The sequence below is a fragment of the Canis aureus genome, chromosome 10 (genome assembly GCF_053574225.1).
Source record: "Canis aureus isolate CA01 chromosome 10, VMU_Caureus_v.1.0, whole genome shotgun sequence".
Classification (NCBI taxonomy): Eukaryota; Metazoa; Chordata; class Mammalia; order Carnivora; family Canidae; genus Canis; species Canis aureus.
This window is the reverse complement of record NC_135620.1, coordinates 55,142,209-55,156,978: the sequence shown is the minus strand read 5'-3', so window position 1 is coordinate 55,156,978 and position 14,770 is coordinate 55,142,209. Positions and strand designations below refer to the sequence as shown.

Below are 14,770 nucleotides of genomic sequence, written 5' to 3'. Positions count from 1 at the left end.
GCCCCTTGCTGAGGGAGCCGCCAGCTTGGAGAGGAGGGCACAGGGGAAGAGGGTGGCCCCTGGTGACACCTGGGCATCCAATCTGCTGTGCCACCACCACCAGCCGCCTGCCGCCCAGCCCCTGCACACGACCGCCTGCCTTCGAGAGCTCTCCCTCGCTCTTGCTCTTTCTTTTTTTTTTTGACACAGCTGTGAAGTCCCATTTTGATCAGTGTTGATAGCTTATGAATTCCAAAATTGACAAAATTTACAGAAAAATGAGGATAATCCATCTTCCTTAGCAGCCTGTCAGGAGCTGGCCATACTTCATAATCTCCAATTACAGATGCTATTTTCCGACATTTACATGCAGATATTAGAACCAAATGAAAATGAGAAACAAAGAGAGAATGGAAATGCAGCTATTTATATGTATAAAAGACAAACAGGTAAATTCAAGACATTTAGATTGGATTTGGGGTCCCTTTAGGAGGCTGGAGACAGGCTTGAGCACGTGGGGTTTCAGAATAAAATGGTAAGACACGTTGCCTCGCCAGGCCTGCCCGTGGTCTGGCAGTTTGGGTTCAAAATGGGTCAACTCTGCTGGAACAGCCGGGGATGCTTGATTCGGGTGGGGGCGTGTTGGGCATCCCTCCGGGTTTTCAGGGGTCTCTGGGGATCAGCCATGGCTCATGGTGAGCCATCGAGTCCACACATGTTTCACAAATGAGTGAGCTTAGATCCTTCAATGTTCGTTTTAAACAATGGTGTGTGTGTGTTGCTGTGGGGAGACAGGATATGCCACTGGAGTCAGCTCTTTCTCCTAGGCAAATTTCAAAAAGTTGGTACATTCTGGTGACCTGTGCCCCCACTGCTCCTGAGTAGGAGATGCGTGAAGGTACCACTGTCTGTCAGAAGGGCTCTGGCCAGGTGCACCGAGAGTTGCACCAATAAACTTTTAAAATGGGGTATAAATAATAAAATTAATGGAGAGAGAAGGAGTTCTGATATATGGATCATCCACTTCCTTCTCGAAGCTAATCTGGCCGAGAGAGAGGAGGGTCTGGGAGGAGGCTTTGTAATGAAAATGTTCTTCCCATAAAATTGAAGGGAGAACAGCCTTGTTGCCCTCGCAGCTGTATGTGGCACTGGCTTCTGGAAAGCCAGGGATATTAATTAGCACAGCTTTGGATTAAACTCTCCCAACCATGTCGGATGGTACGATTTTTTCTCTTTGTGAGCTTGACACGGGTGGCAAGGAGAAGTCGGCCTGGGTTTTCCCAGCTTAGTATCATTGCTGAAGTTTTCTTTTATTTGGGGATCAAGCCTCTTCCTCTCCCAGAAATGAGAATGAAGTATTTCAGGGTTTTCTGGGGCAGTTGGGAGAGAGAGAGAGAGAGAGAGAGAGAGAGAGACTGTTTTGTCAGAGAAGGCAAAGGAGGTGGAGAAGGTTGGACCGGGAGATGTGGCTTGAAAGCTTTTGTTTGTTTGTGTGAAGCCTGTTTCTAGCCAGCAGTTTTATATTATTTGAGGTTTGATTTGTGGGAGAGAGGTGAAGGAAATAAAACCAGGAGGCTAAATTTAATGTGTGTGTGTATATGAGAGAGAAAAAGGAATTGTTAAAAATCAAACTTAAACCGGGCTCCCAGAAGCGTGTTTGTTTACATGTCTGGTTTCAAGGCCAAGGGCTTGCTTATTTAAGTAAATTATAGGTATTAACACACACAAAATGCTTATTATGTTTTGTTTCCAGGTACAAAATGCGAGATTCATGAAATTAACCCGTTACTGCAAAATGAGAACATATTTTCAATAATTAAAAGCAAAAGCTTTTAAGTTAACCCTGATAAAAAGGCAAATAGAAACACTGCTGTCACTGTGCTAGTTTTTTCTCTATTACCTATATTAGCTAGAATTTGGGCTGAGACATAATAGCTAAAACCTAAGCCTAATGTCTGCTTCCTTAAGTTTCTGGTGTCTCTAAAAGCCAGAATGTTACCTTCAGTACAGAACAGAGGGCTTGGACCAAGCAGTCAGAGGCCTGATTTTTCCTTAGCGGTACTAACAATGTCACACGTTCTTCTTTGTTTCTCTGTTGGTTCCCACTAATGTTAGGATTAATTGCTAAATCTGACAGAGATCTGAGAATTGCACTGTCTTCCGAGTCTAAGTGGGGAGAAGAAAGAATAAAGTTAATGGCATCTATGGTTAGAAACATCTAAGCATATGTTTCCAAACCCATCTGGGTCTGGTGATGGGTTTGTCCCCATCTGGGATGGTGACAGGTGTAGGGTCGAGAGCAGGTAAGCATCCGAGGGGGCTGTGAAGCACGTGGAGCCGTGCCTGGCCTGAGAGTTGGCATCTCTGTCCCTGGGCCCCCCACACCTCCGAGTGAGGCAGTTAGAATCATGATGAAGAACACAGATCGGAGAGAACTTAGGCCGACACCCCATCCACAGCTCACCCAACTTCCCTACTCTCGGTTTTCTCACTCATCCCAGGATGGCAGAGAGGTGGTGCGTAGCGCTTTAAGATCTTGGACTTGGGGTCTCACTGCTGGGGAGAGATGGGGACGTGGTGGTTGGGCTCCATGTGCCTCACTTTCATCATCTTCCAAGGGTGGGCGGTTGATAATACCCATGGGGTGGTTGTAAGAATGAAATAAACGAATGTGTTTTAGCACCTAGAACAGTACCTGGTGTGTAGTAAGTATCCAGGGAGTTCACGTTATTCTGACTGGTTTAGGTGAGAGCCAGGGTCTTCTCAGCCTCCACCCCCCGCCCCCCCACCCCCGCCCCATGCTTCTCTTGCATGGTTTCTGTTTGGCCCTAGCAAACCTCGGTGACAAAGGGGGCACTCCCTCCCGAGGCTGCCTGTGTTTGCCTTCGCAGAATATCACCCTTTAGAAAGTCCTGTCGGATAGGCAGCCGACAGGGCGGAGAGGCGGCCTGTGGCCTGAGGAGTGTGTGTGCGCGTGCACGCCTGTGTGTCACCACTCAGCAGCAGCGGGGTGGAGGAGGTGGTGGTGGGCAAGGGCATCCACCTCCCTGCCTCCGCCCTATTGGCCTTGCAGTACAGACGGGTCTCCTTCGTTATGGCCTCAGGGTAACCTCTGTCCTGCTGCAGCTGGGAAGTCCATCCGAAGGAAAGTGAAGTATGAGCATCTTGCGGTGCCCCCTCCACTCCCGTACCACACTTTAGGATGAGGGAGAGGGCTCCCTTTGCATGTCCCTATTCAGGGCCCTTGCTGGCCAGTGAGTCTGCATTCCTCTGGGGGTAATGGGCCTCCCTGGCCTAACCCCCTTTCTAGTCCTATAGCAGGATGGGACAGCTAGGCCCCACCATGGACCACCTGGGAGAAGCCCATAGAATTTGGCTGCCTAGAGATGGAGCTTTGTTTTTAGGACTCTCTCTTCTTCTTCATGTCAGGATCTGGAGCCACTCATCACACAGACAGAACCTGAGCCAGGCCCTGGGGCTCCAGGACGGGGTGTCCTCTTCACCCTCCTCCCCTGCATGCTGCCCTTGCCCCCAATGCACACACCACCACACCCACACCACACCTTCTTATCACTTAAGAGACCTTGACCCTGGTTCCTGGCTCTCATCCTCCAGAAGTGGAGCTTAGCGCTCCAAGCCTTGTCATTTCTTTTCTTGAATTTGGGAAGACAAGAGCCAGAATGCTCTGAGCTCAGGGCCTTCTCTTAAGGTTCAGGGTGAGCCCCGGATTCCTTTGCCTCTTCTCCCCCTCCCTCACTCAGTTTCACTGGGGATAGGTCCTGTCCAGGCCTACTGGTGGGATCCAGCTTGGAACAGAGCAGGAGTGCTACCTATAGGTGTCTCCCCATCTCAGAGGGGAAGCAGACATGGTCCCAAATCACTAGAATAAAGTAGCGTGGAACAAATGTCCTAAAGGATGTGCAGGGGGAATGCCATAGGGAATTCAGAGAAGGAAATGATCTTTCCTTCTTTTTTTTTTTATAAAGATTTTTCATTTATTTATTCATGAGTGACACAGAGACATACACACACACACAGAGGCAGAGACACAGGGAGAGGGAGAAGCAGGCTCCATGCAGGGAGCCCGATGTGGGACTTGATCCCGGGTCCCGAGGATCACTCCCTGGGCTGAAGGCCGCGCTAAACCACTGAGCCACCCAGGCTGCCCTGGAAATGATCTTTCAACCGAAAACCTAAGAAAAGTATGAGGAACAGATGCTGTGTGATCTGGACGATAGAGGACGAGGGTTTTGACTGGGGCGGGAATGGGAAGGCAGTATGAGCAAAGGAATTGACGTGGGCTTTCAGGGATCAGTGTGTGTGTGCTGTGATTGGAGTAGAGGACAATGTTTTAAAAGTAGGGTAGATTAAAAGTGGAAGCTGGAAAAGTAGGTTGGAATAGGGTTGGGGCCTGTACAGTTCAGGTCAATGTTACCTGGAGGCAGTGTGAAGCCAGGGAGAGTTTATAAGCCCTGGGTCAGGAGTAGGAGAAAATGAACACTTAAAAAATTCATATGCATAATCACTTTCCATTTCTGATGAACTTGTAGTGAGCTCTGCGCTGATGAAGAACAGCATGAGTCAGCCAGGTGATGAGGTCACCAGAAAAGCAGAAGCAAGCTGCTTATGCCCCAGTCAGAGAGAATAGGTCCAGAATGAGGAGCGCGGGACATGTGGGCCCTGCATTGGGTCCAGGAGGGAACAGCACTGCCACTGTTAGAGGATGTTTGTTAGAACGGGAGCCACAGGGAGTACACCCGAGGCTAAGGCTGGGAGGCCTACGGGGACAGACCTAGCTCTTTCTCATAGCTGAGCTGGGTGGCCACGGAGTGGTTGCCTCAGGAAATAGTGAGTTCTCCACCACTGGTGGGTTTCAAGCATCAGATAAAAAGATCAGCCCTCATCATAACTCCTGAGCTTCTTTGAGCTCTGAGATTCGGGGCTTACTAAAAATTCTCTAAGTGGTCAGGGGGTGGGGAAATAAGGGGCCTCCTGATTAGTCATTGCCAGAAAAGTTTCTCTTGGACAGAAAGTACAATATCTAATTTCAGTCCTGTCCCTGGGGCTTCCCCTGCTACTCCACACCACCTGGGAGTGTGTCTGGGGGTGTGCTGGAGGGATGCCTTGCAGACTGCAAACAGAATAAGGGGAGATGAGTCAAACTTTGCAAGTCTCTTGATTTGACTGCGCTCTGTTGTGGCCCAAGCATGGGCACAGATATAGAGAGCCAAATGGATAAAGACCAGGTCTCATCCATGCCGATAGTACTTTCTGATAAATAAAAGCATCCTGAGATCACTTATCCTCTCAGTGACCCTGGGAAGCACCTCTGGTGCTGTTGGCAGAGCCAGGCCATGGTACCTGTCCCAGTTCATTTGGTTCCTCAGGCATTTATGTCACATCTGTTCAAACCTGGGCACTGGGCCAGGAGCTGCTGTCACAAAGATGAGGGAGACACAGCTCCATCCTCATGAAGTTCACACGCTAGTTGGGAGATGAGGACCCTAAACAATTAGATGTGTGATGCAAAGTGGTGAGTGTAGTGGTAGAGGTATGACCACTTAGATGTTCTGGGAACACAGAAGAGGGGAAATCGGGGAAGGCTTCCTGGAAAGGGGAGGTTATTCAGAATCCTAGGCAGTTCTTTCCCCCTGTAAATACTAACAGTACTGCTGTAGATTATGGAGTATTTTTGAAAGCATCATTTATAACACCCCCTTAGAGCAAACTTTTTTAAAAAGGTTTTCTTTCTTTATTTGTCAGAGAGAACACACAAGCAGGGCAAGCAGCAGGCAGAAGGAGAAGCAGAATTCCCACTGAGCAAGGAGCCCAATGCAGGACTCAATCTCAGGACCCTGGGATCATGACCTGAGCTACAGGCAGACACTTAACTGACTGAGCCACCCTGGTGTCCCAAAACTTTTTTTTTAAGAGAGTGCACACACAAGCAGGGAGGGGAGAGGGAGAGGGAGAGAGGGAGAGAGAATCCCAAGTAGCCTCCATGCCCAGCCTGGAGTCAACTCAGGGCTTAATGCCACAACCCTGAGATCATGACCTGAGCCAAAATCAAGAGTCAATCAAAAATCAGACGCTTAATTGACTGAGCCATCCAGGTGCCCCTAGCAAACATTTTTTATTTTATTTATTTATCTTTAAAGATTTATTTTTTTTTATTTGAGAGAGAGAGCACGGGAGCAGGAGGAGGGGCAGAGGGAGAGGGAGAGAAGCAGATTCCCCATGTTACTCATGAGAGAAGTGCCTGGCCTAGTTCCACACAGATCTTCAGATCTGAGCCCTGTCTTCCTGGTTGCAGGGCTGCTGGGCTCCCTTAGCCATACTCCTCTCTAGATGGTAGCCAGGTGTCTGCATTCAGGGGCCTGGATAGAGTGTGCAACACCTTCACTAACCCATGGGGTGGCCAAACCTGACCTCAGCCACACCAGCGAGAAGCCCAGGGAGGACCACACCCGTGCAGAGCACAGCTCCCCACCTCTGCCTCAGGTGAGGCCTCACAGCCAGAGGGGCCCTGATGGTTCTGGGGTTCTGGTTCTTCTTCCTCATTTGGCAGGTGGAGTCCCTGAGGCCTAGAGTGGAGCAGGGTCTGCCCCAGGTTGAATGGGAGTCCAAGGCAGTAAGTGTCAGGTCTCTAGGCTCCCTGCCAATTGGTTTGATCCACTGTAATCAAGACAGAACTATTTCTTTTTTTTAAAAAGATTTATTTATTTATTTATTTATTTATTTATTTATTTATTTATTTATTTAAAGTGGTGGGGGAAGGCCAGGGGGTGGTGGTGAGAGAGAGAGAGAAGAATCTTAAGTAGGCTCCATAAGCAGTGCAGAGCCTGATGCAGGGCTCAGTCTCACGACTCTGAGATCATGATCTGAGCTGAAGTCAAGAGTTGGACACTTAACTGACTGAGCCACCCAGGCGCCCCTAAAGATTTTATTTTTAAGTAATCTCTACACTCAGTGTGGGACTCGAGCCCACAACCCTGAGAGCAAGAGTGGTATACTCCACCGACTGAGCCAGCCAGGCTCCCCAAGACAGAACCATTCCTTAACACATGCTCTGCACATGCAGTTTTTGCGTACCCAGGTTTAAATAGTGTGGAACCTTCTTCCTCCTTGCTTGCAGATTCAGGGCTCTCTGTTTAGCTGGAGGAGTAGAGTTTGGCCGGTGGCCAGGGCATTTTACAGAGGACGATGTCCTACCATAAGTGTGTGAGCTTCCCCTCAGGGCCAGTAGCAAAGTCTTCGCAAATCCTCTCTGCTTCTGGCGTGATGGGCCAGCACTGAGCTTGGAGCTGGCACACTGGGGCTCCCCTCTCTGAGCCTTGTCTTTGCAAGGACTTTGCAACCTGGAAAGGGCCCATGCAGACGAGGAGGCCCTTATGCTTCTTGTGTTTGGAACCTTGGAGTCTCCGAAGATGGGGAGATAACAGGCTTCAAGAGAGCAAATTCCTGGCTGGCCTCACCCTCTGGGGTGCTCTCATTATGCTGCAAGTGTTTTTTGGACAGTTGATGGGTGTGGCAAGTGGGGTCATGACTCAAACACATGCTGTTTGGGACTTTTGATGTTATGGAGAATTTCAAAAGGAGACCAAAGAGTCTAACCTGTAAGCATCCCTCCCCTGGATTCAATGATCATCCTGTTTCCTCAATACCCTTGCTTTCTTTTTCTGTCTTTTTTTTTCTTTTAAAGATTTTATTCATTTATTCATGAAAGACACAGAAAGAGAGGAAGAGACATAGGTGGAGGGAGAAGCAGGCTCCCATCGGGAGCCTGAGGTGGAACTCGATCCCAGGACCCCGGGATCACACCCTGAGCCAAAGACAAATGTTCAACCACTGAACCACCCAGGTGCCCCTCAGCTTTAGTTTTCTTTTTTTTTTTTTAATTTTTATTTTTTATTTATGATAGTCACACACACAGAGAGAGAGGCAGAGACATAGGCAGAGGGAGAAGCAGGCTCCATGCACCGGGAGCCCGACGTGGGATTCGATCCCGGGTCTCCAGGATCGCGCTCTGGGCCAAAGGCAGGAGCCAAACCGCTGCGCCACCCAGGGATCCCTCAGCTTTATTTTTCAACAGCTTTATTGAATTTTCATTTTTCTATCAAAAATCCACTCATTTGAAGTATTCAAGTCAGTGATTTTTAGTAATTTATGGAGCTGTGCCACCAACACCAACAATCCAGTTTCAGAACAGTCCCTTCACTCCAAGAAGATCCCTTCTGTATGTTTATCGTTAATCCCCCTTCCCACTCTGGCTCCAGCCACCCCCTGCTCTGCTTTCTGTGTTACGGATTTGCCAGTTCTGGCCATCCCACTTCTGTCTGGCATCTTTCACTTAGCGTGCTCTTGAGGCTCACCTGTACTGCAGCATGCCTTGGTGCCTTGTTCCTTTTTATTTTTGAATAGTATCCCGTTAGACCACAATTTGTTCACTGTAGCCAATTTCCTTAACTTTATTTTGAAGCAGACTCCAGACATCGTATCACTTTATCTGTAAGTGTGTTAGAATGACTCTTTAAAAGATGAGACCTTCACTGGCATAGCCATGATACCATTATCACGCCTAAAAAGTTAGTGAATCTGTAATGTCCTCAAATAAACTGTCTGTATTTGTATTTATAATAGGTTCGTAATATGTCATAGTATTTCTTTTTACAGTTGTTTATTTTTACAGTCTGTTTGTCAGAGTCAGGGTCCACATTGCAACCGATCGATATGTCTCAAGTCTCCTCTAACCTATAGCATCCCCTCTGTCTTTTGTTTCTTGCCTTGGAGCTCATCTGTTGAACAGGGAATCCACGCTTGGTCATGTGGCCAGTTAGGGAGGCAAAGAGCATCCGAAGTGGCAGGAGGCTTGGAGATCACATGCAAGTCTTCAGATAGCTGGGGAAGCAGAGGCCAGGGAAGGAAGACACCAGCCCCCAGGTCCCAGCTCCACTCTAGCTGCTGAGGCATCCAGACCCCTCTGCCTCCTCAGTCTCAGGTCACCAGGCCAGGCCCTAGGGACACACCTCCTCCAGTTCGTGTCCTCATTGGGGTAGGTGTATAGGTGGGCAGGCCTCTCGTCCCTCAGGATGGGAGTGGTTGGCCTGGTGCTGGCCCAGAACCCAGGGACCACCTGAGGCTCAGCAGCAAGCCTGGAGGAGCTTTGCAGGTGATGGGGAAGCCTCTTGGGCCGAGGTAGCCATCTGAGGTAGCCAGCTCTGCAGCCTTCGTCCCCATGCCCTGCCCTCCTTCATGCTGCCCTCCTTCTCACGTGTCTGTGTTTCTTTTCTCCTCCATGCTATGGCAGTGGTGCCCCGTGCTGATGAGACAATACTTGGTGCAGCCCCAGGCAGTCCTTTTCCAGGTAATTTCCTAGGGACCCAAATGACACCCAGCACACACTTTTCCCAGGGCATGTGCCTCCTGGAGTCCCTTTTAGGATGCCCTGTCCCTTGTGTTGCTTAGGGTCAGAAGTGCCTGTCCTTATGCTTCAGATCCTCACACTGGCCCTGGCAGACAGGCAGCAAGGGTTTTGACTTAAATCTCATGTTATTAATGAGGCAAACGAGGTACCAAGAGCTGGCCTGGCTTGCCTGAGGTCACACAGGAGAGGAAGAGGCAGAGCTGGGATGAGAACCTGGTGTTGCTGCTCCTGGTTCGCTGCTCTTTCCACCACGGGGTTAAAGGCTACAAATGATACAGATACAAAGTAGCCGAGGAAGTCCATTCCCTGCCCCATACCTTAGTTTTTCCAGGTTGGGGTAGATGACTCGGAGTATCTGTCTAGCTCAGACATTGGAGAGCGTGAGACTTTCCATCATCTGGAGCATAGTATCTGAGGAGGGTGTGCGTACCTGCTGGTCTGGACCCTGAGACCTCACAAGAATCTATGGCAGGAGGCAGAGGGTTGTATTCCCATTGGTTGCCCTGGAGTGAACAGTCTGTGACTTGCTGTTCATTTTTCTTTCTGGGTCGTGGTCAAGGACAGCACCCCGGGGCCCTGATGGGAAAGGAGCAGAAGCCCAAAATAACATCCTAAGAAAGAACCCCAAGAGCTCAGAGAAGTCAGAAATGTGGAACAAAGCTATTGCCTGTGCCTGGCAATGGTGGGAGGAGAGGGGAGCCACGTTCCCGAGTGTGTAGGCCTGCTGACACGCCTATGCACGCGTGACTGCCTTTGTTGCGTCAAGTTCAGCCCCTAGCCTCCCAAATAACTATGAGAAATGGGAGGACGTTGTCGCTGTTACCAGAGGCACCAATTATGCCTTCTCTCTTCTTTCTCTCTCGTGACCTTCTTTACCATCTTTCTTATCCTGTCATCCTTTCTACCTCGTCCCGTCTCCACTTTCACAAAGGACTTGAGATGCCCTGCAAAACAAACAATTACGTGTATCTAAGTTAGTAAGTTAGAGCTAAAAAAAAGTTCAGAAATTATGTAGCGAGAGAGGGAAGGTCCTGACACCAGGTGCCAGCAATGCTGTGGTTGTGGTGGTTGAACACTGAATTTGACTGAGCTTCTTGGCAGCCAAAGCAAAAAGGGACATACCGTGGTTTCCAGAGTTCCTGTTGTTCAACCACAGGTGGGTTAACTGCTCATCAGGAGAAAAAATTTCAGGGGTGCTGAACTGTAGGAGGGATTGACAAAGACTTTGGCCATCCTAATGGGCAGTGTCTTCAGAGGTTAAAAAAAAAGAATTTCTGGGCAGCCTGGGTGGCTCAGCGGTTTAGCGCTGCCTTCGGCCCAGGGTGTGATCATAGGGACCCGGGATCGAGACCCAGGTCAGGCTCCCCACGTGGAGCCTGCTTATCCCTCTGCCTGTGTTTCTACCTCTCTCTCTCTGTCTCTCATGAATAAATAAAATGTTTAAAAAAAATTCTTAGGGTGGCCCTTTTATTTCCTCTAACAAATGTTGAATGCCTGATATATTTTTAAAAGATTTTATTTTTTTTATTCATGAGAGATACAAAGAGAAAGGCAGAGACATAGGCAGAAGGAGAAGCAGGTTCCCTGAGCCTGACACGGGACTCCATCCCAAGACCCTGGGATCACACCTTGAGCCAAGACACTCAACCACTGAGCCACCCAGGTGCCCCGAATGCCTGATATTTTATCACATATGAGTGAAAGTGCTTCCCCAGAGGCTTTACCTAATGATGGCCAAGGGTGTTATTTCCTGGTCACCTAACTTGATGAGGGGAGTGATGGTGGTGGGGTGGGGGAAGGTTAGGATATCACTTGGGGTTCTTGTTCAAACACTTCTTAGTTAATTTTTGAGTGTTGTGGCTAATGTCATGCTATTGGACCATGTATTCATTTATTCAACAAACACTTAGGGGGGCTCTAGGGATGTTCCATGTTCCATGCTCTCAAGACATCCTCAAGGGAAATAGACAAATAGCCATTAAACATGATGGAAGTATGGTAATGGAGGTCTGTGGAAGTATGGAAGCAGAGACAAAGAGTCATGATTTCTTTGTAGAAATGGGGGGCCCAGGAATGGCTTCCCCAGGGAGGTGACATTGGAGCTGGGTCTTGTGGACAGAGCAGGAGTCCTCTGAGTGAGATGAGTCCTCCAGGCAGAGGTGGAACTGGCTGGAGTGGCTGAGGAGCAGCTGCTATAGCAAGGGAGCCCAGAAGATTGGAGAGGATCAATAGCAGCTCAAAGGGACAGTCAGTGATGAGGACTCAGGGGATAATTACACCCCAAAACTAAATGACAGCATCCCCTGGCTTACGCAGGAGCAGAGTAAGAGCTGTGGAATCCTACCAAAGGAGAGAGTCTAGGCTTGGGGCAAGCCCTGCAAGGTGGTGGTGTAGGAGGTACGGATAGCCAAGGGGAGCTGAGGGCTGGTTTCCAAGTCCCCTGTCCTCAGAGCCCCTGCTCTTGAGGGAAGTTCACTCTACCTTCTGGCAGCCAGGGGTGGTTGGGAGACTGGATTCTTGGACCTCCTACCACATGTGTAGCACAAGTTAAAGATTTTTTTCTTGGAAAGGTGATCCATACCCGACTGTCAAAGTGACTAGACAAACTTTGACAATGAATTTATTGACTAAACCAAAATCAAATACCAAAAAGACCTTTCCAACAGGACATCGAGGAAATTAAGAGGCAGAGTAACCCCATTGGCTACCATCTTGCAATTTTCTTAAATCCAGGTTGGCTCTGCTTTCTTGGTGGGGGACATAAAGGCTTTCCCTTGCAGACCCAGCTGCCCAGCCTAGAGCCTAGGAAGGGGGTAGGTCTGGCAGTGGGTAGGGAGGGGCGCAGGGATGCTGACCCTAGGTTGAGATTGCTGCCTGGCCCGCCTAAGGGCCACTCATTCATTTGTTCATCTGTGTGTTCACTGTGCAACTCTTCACAGGTGAATCCCAGCTCTACTGCCTTTCTGTCTTCGCTTCGTCTACTTTCACTTCCCCCAACTATTGGCATGTGCTCTGTTTCTAGACGCCTCCTGTCCTCTTACCTTTGAGCTTTCCTCCAGCACTTATCAGCCTTGGGGGCCGCGGATTCCTCAGACCCAGGTTAAATACCACCTGCCCAAGAACCCTGTCCTGACCACTTCCCACTCCAGGGTCAATCAACGGTTCTGCACTCCTGCTCCTCTTGGTTAAAGCTTCCAGGGCCTTGTGTCTTTTCCCTCAGGGGTTTGTGGATGAAGGTCAGAGAGCATGTCTGGTCTGCAAAAGAAAGGCTCAATAAACACTGAACATTCGTTATGCTCAGGCCTCCACAAGGGTACCCAGTAGCATGGAGAGGAGGGAGCCCTGTCCCCTACCCTAGAGTCCTGGGACCTCCAGGAGACACCATCTTGGAAGAGATCCTTACAGAATTGTTTTGACCTCCTGTCCTTGCTCACGGCAATGCACTGAAGGAGCTGTTCCAGCGAGTTCCTTCTTTAGCAAATTAGGAGGCTAATGCCATGACCAGGTCCCATTCTATGGAGGATGAAATCTAGATGGTGACCTTTTCCCAACAGCTCCTTGCTGTGTGGAATGCAGACTTTGCTGGTCTGGACCTGAAGCAAGAAAGATATTCTCATCTCCACCTAGGATGCATATATTCGCTTATATGTGAAACAAAGATTTATAAAACAGGTCTTGGCTCTTTCTGTGCATGAGAACCTTGGATATTTTCTGTTCTAGTTCATTCTGATTTCATTGTTTAAAATATTGGCACTAGCAAATTGATTTCACATCTATTTTCAGGTCAGGACTCACAGTATGAAACTCATTAGAGTAATTGTCAAGACTTTGGAGTCAGGTGGATCCAGATTGGAACCCTGGCTGTGGCACCTAGAAGGTGTGTGACTTTAGGCAAGCTACTTCCCTTCTGTAATAGATCTCAGTTTCATCATCTGTAAAGTGGGGACAACGTAGAACGTATTTCATGGAGTTGCTGTGAGGATTAAATGGGAGATTCAGGTAAAGCTCCTGACACAGAGCAAGGGATCAATAAATATGAGCTTTTGAGATGGTTGTGAAGATTATGGTTCTTCTTGCTCTGGCATGACCACTTGGTGGGGCCAGCAGAGCAAAGGCAGGACTCTTGCTTCCTAAAGAATGGTAGTCAGGAAGGACTTCCTGGAGGAGGAGGCATTGGATGAGGGCAGCCCGATGACTGGAACCCACTCCCGTCTTCACAGTGACCAAGAACCCTGCATGAGCATCCCAGGACCACTTGTTTCCTTTTGAAGGGCAGGCTTGTCCCCAAGGATTTTTGGCTGGACCTAGAGCCAACCACATTAGATGCCTTTGCCTTTCCCATTTAGGTCTCCAATCCACCTGGAATTGATTTTTGTGTCTGGTGTAAAGTAAAGATCCAATTTCTTTTTTCCTTCTTGTTTCTGAATGGATAACTCGTTACCCCCGTACTGTTTATTAGAGTCCATCCTTCCCTGCTGATTTGTACATCACCTCTCTCGTATATCAAGTTTCCATATATGCACAGATCTGTTTCTGGACTCGCTTCTGTTTCATTGATCTATTTATCTGTCCCTGTGCCAATCCCACACTGTCTTAATTACTACAGCTTTACAGTGGTTCCGGATGTTGAGGAGGCGTGTCCCTCTCGTCCTTCTCCCTTAGAAGCCTGTACTCTTCTCCGCGTGTTTCAGAATCAGCCTCTGCTGGAGGTGATTGAGAGCCCCAGGAGCTCTGGACAAAGCTGTCCTCCGTGAGGCTCATGGCAGGGTGCCTGGGCCTGCAGTACCTCACGGACTCACTGCTGCCAACCACCCCAGTTTGAGCTGCCTGAGAAGTACTTCCTAATTCATATGCAGAGAGAATCACGAGGAAAATGCCTGGGTCTGAGTCCCCTCTGCCTGCGGCTTGCCGGGTGGCTCCCCTGCTTGCCTTCCCTGTGGCTCAGTCCTCAGCATCCTCCCCAGGTCACCTGCATCTTCTTTCAGGAGACTGCTTGCTTCCTTGTCCCTATCTACTGAGGACATAGCCCTGGACAGACAGACATGTGGCAATGCTGGCTATGCCAGCATCCTGGAGGGAACTGCTCACGCCAGAATTTGGCCCGCACAACCAAATTCTTTGGCTTAGGTGTTTGCAAATACTTTCTTGTTTTTTTTGCAAATACTTTCTTTACCGGAAAATAGGCCCAGGGGTTGGGTGGAAGAAAGAGACCTGGCACTCATGCTTCTAATTTCATCTGTCCCTGAGCGTGAAGACCCAGGGTCTGGAGACCCTGCTGATGGTGGCTTGGATGCCAAGGACATGACTCATCACAAGCTTTAATTTCATGAGATGGCTTAAGGAAAGGAGCATGATTCTGGGCCACGC

General features: G+C 49.0%; 1 protein-coding gene across 6 annotated transcripts in view; it reads left to right on the top strand.

The window, feature by feature from the left end:
• PAX5 (paired box 5) overlaps positions 1-14,770 on the top strand; it is a 195,319-nt gene that overhangs the window by 92,880 nt on the left and 87,669 nt on the right. For 4 of the 6 annotated variants that reach the window (XM_077912552.1, XM_077912553.1, XM_077912557.1 and 1 more), the window contains exon 7: positions 9,287-9,343. The exons of the other annotated variants lie outside the window; for them this stretch is intronic. In XM_077912552.1, the coding sequence (XP_077768678.1) occupies positions 9,287-9,343 (57 nt within the window). The remainder of the gene's footprint in view (positions 1-9,286; positions 9,344-14,770) is intronic. 6 annotated transcript variants of the gene reach the window in all.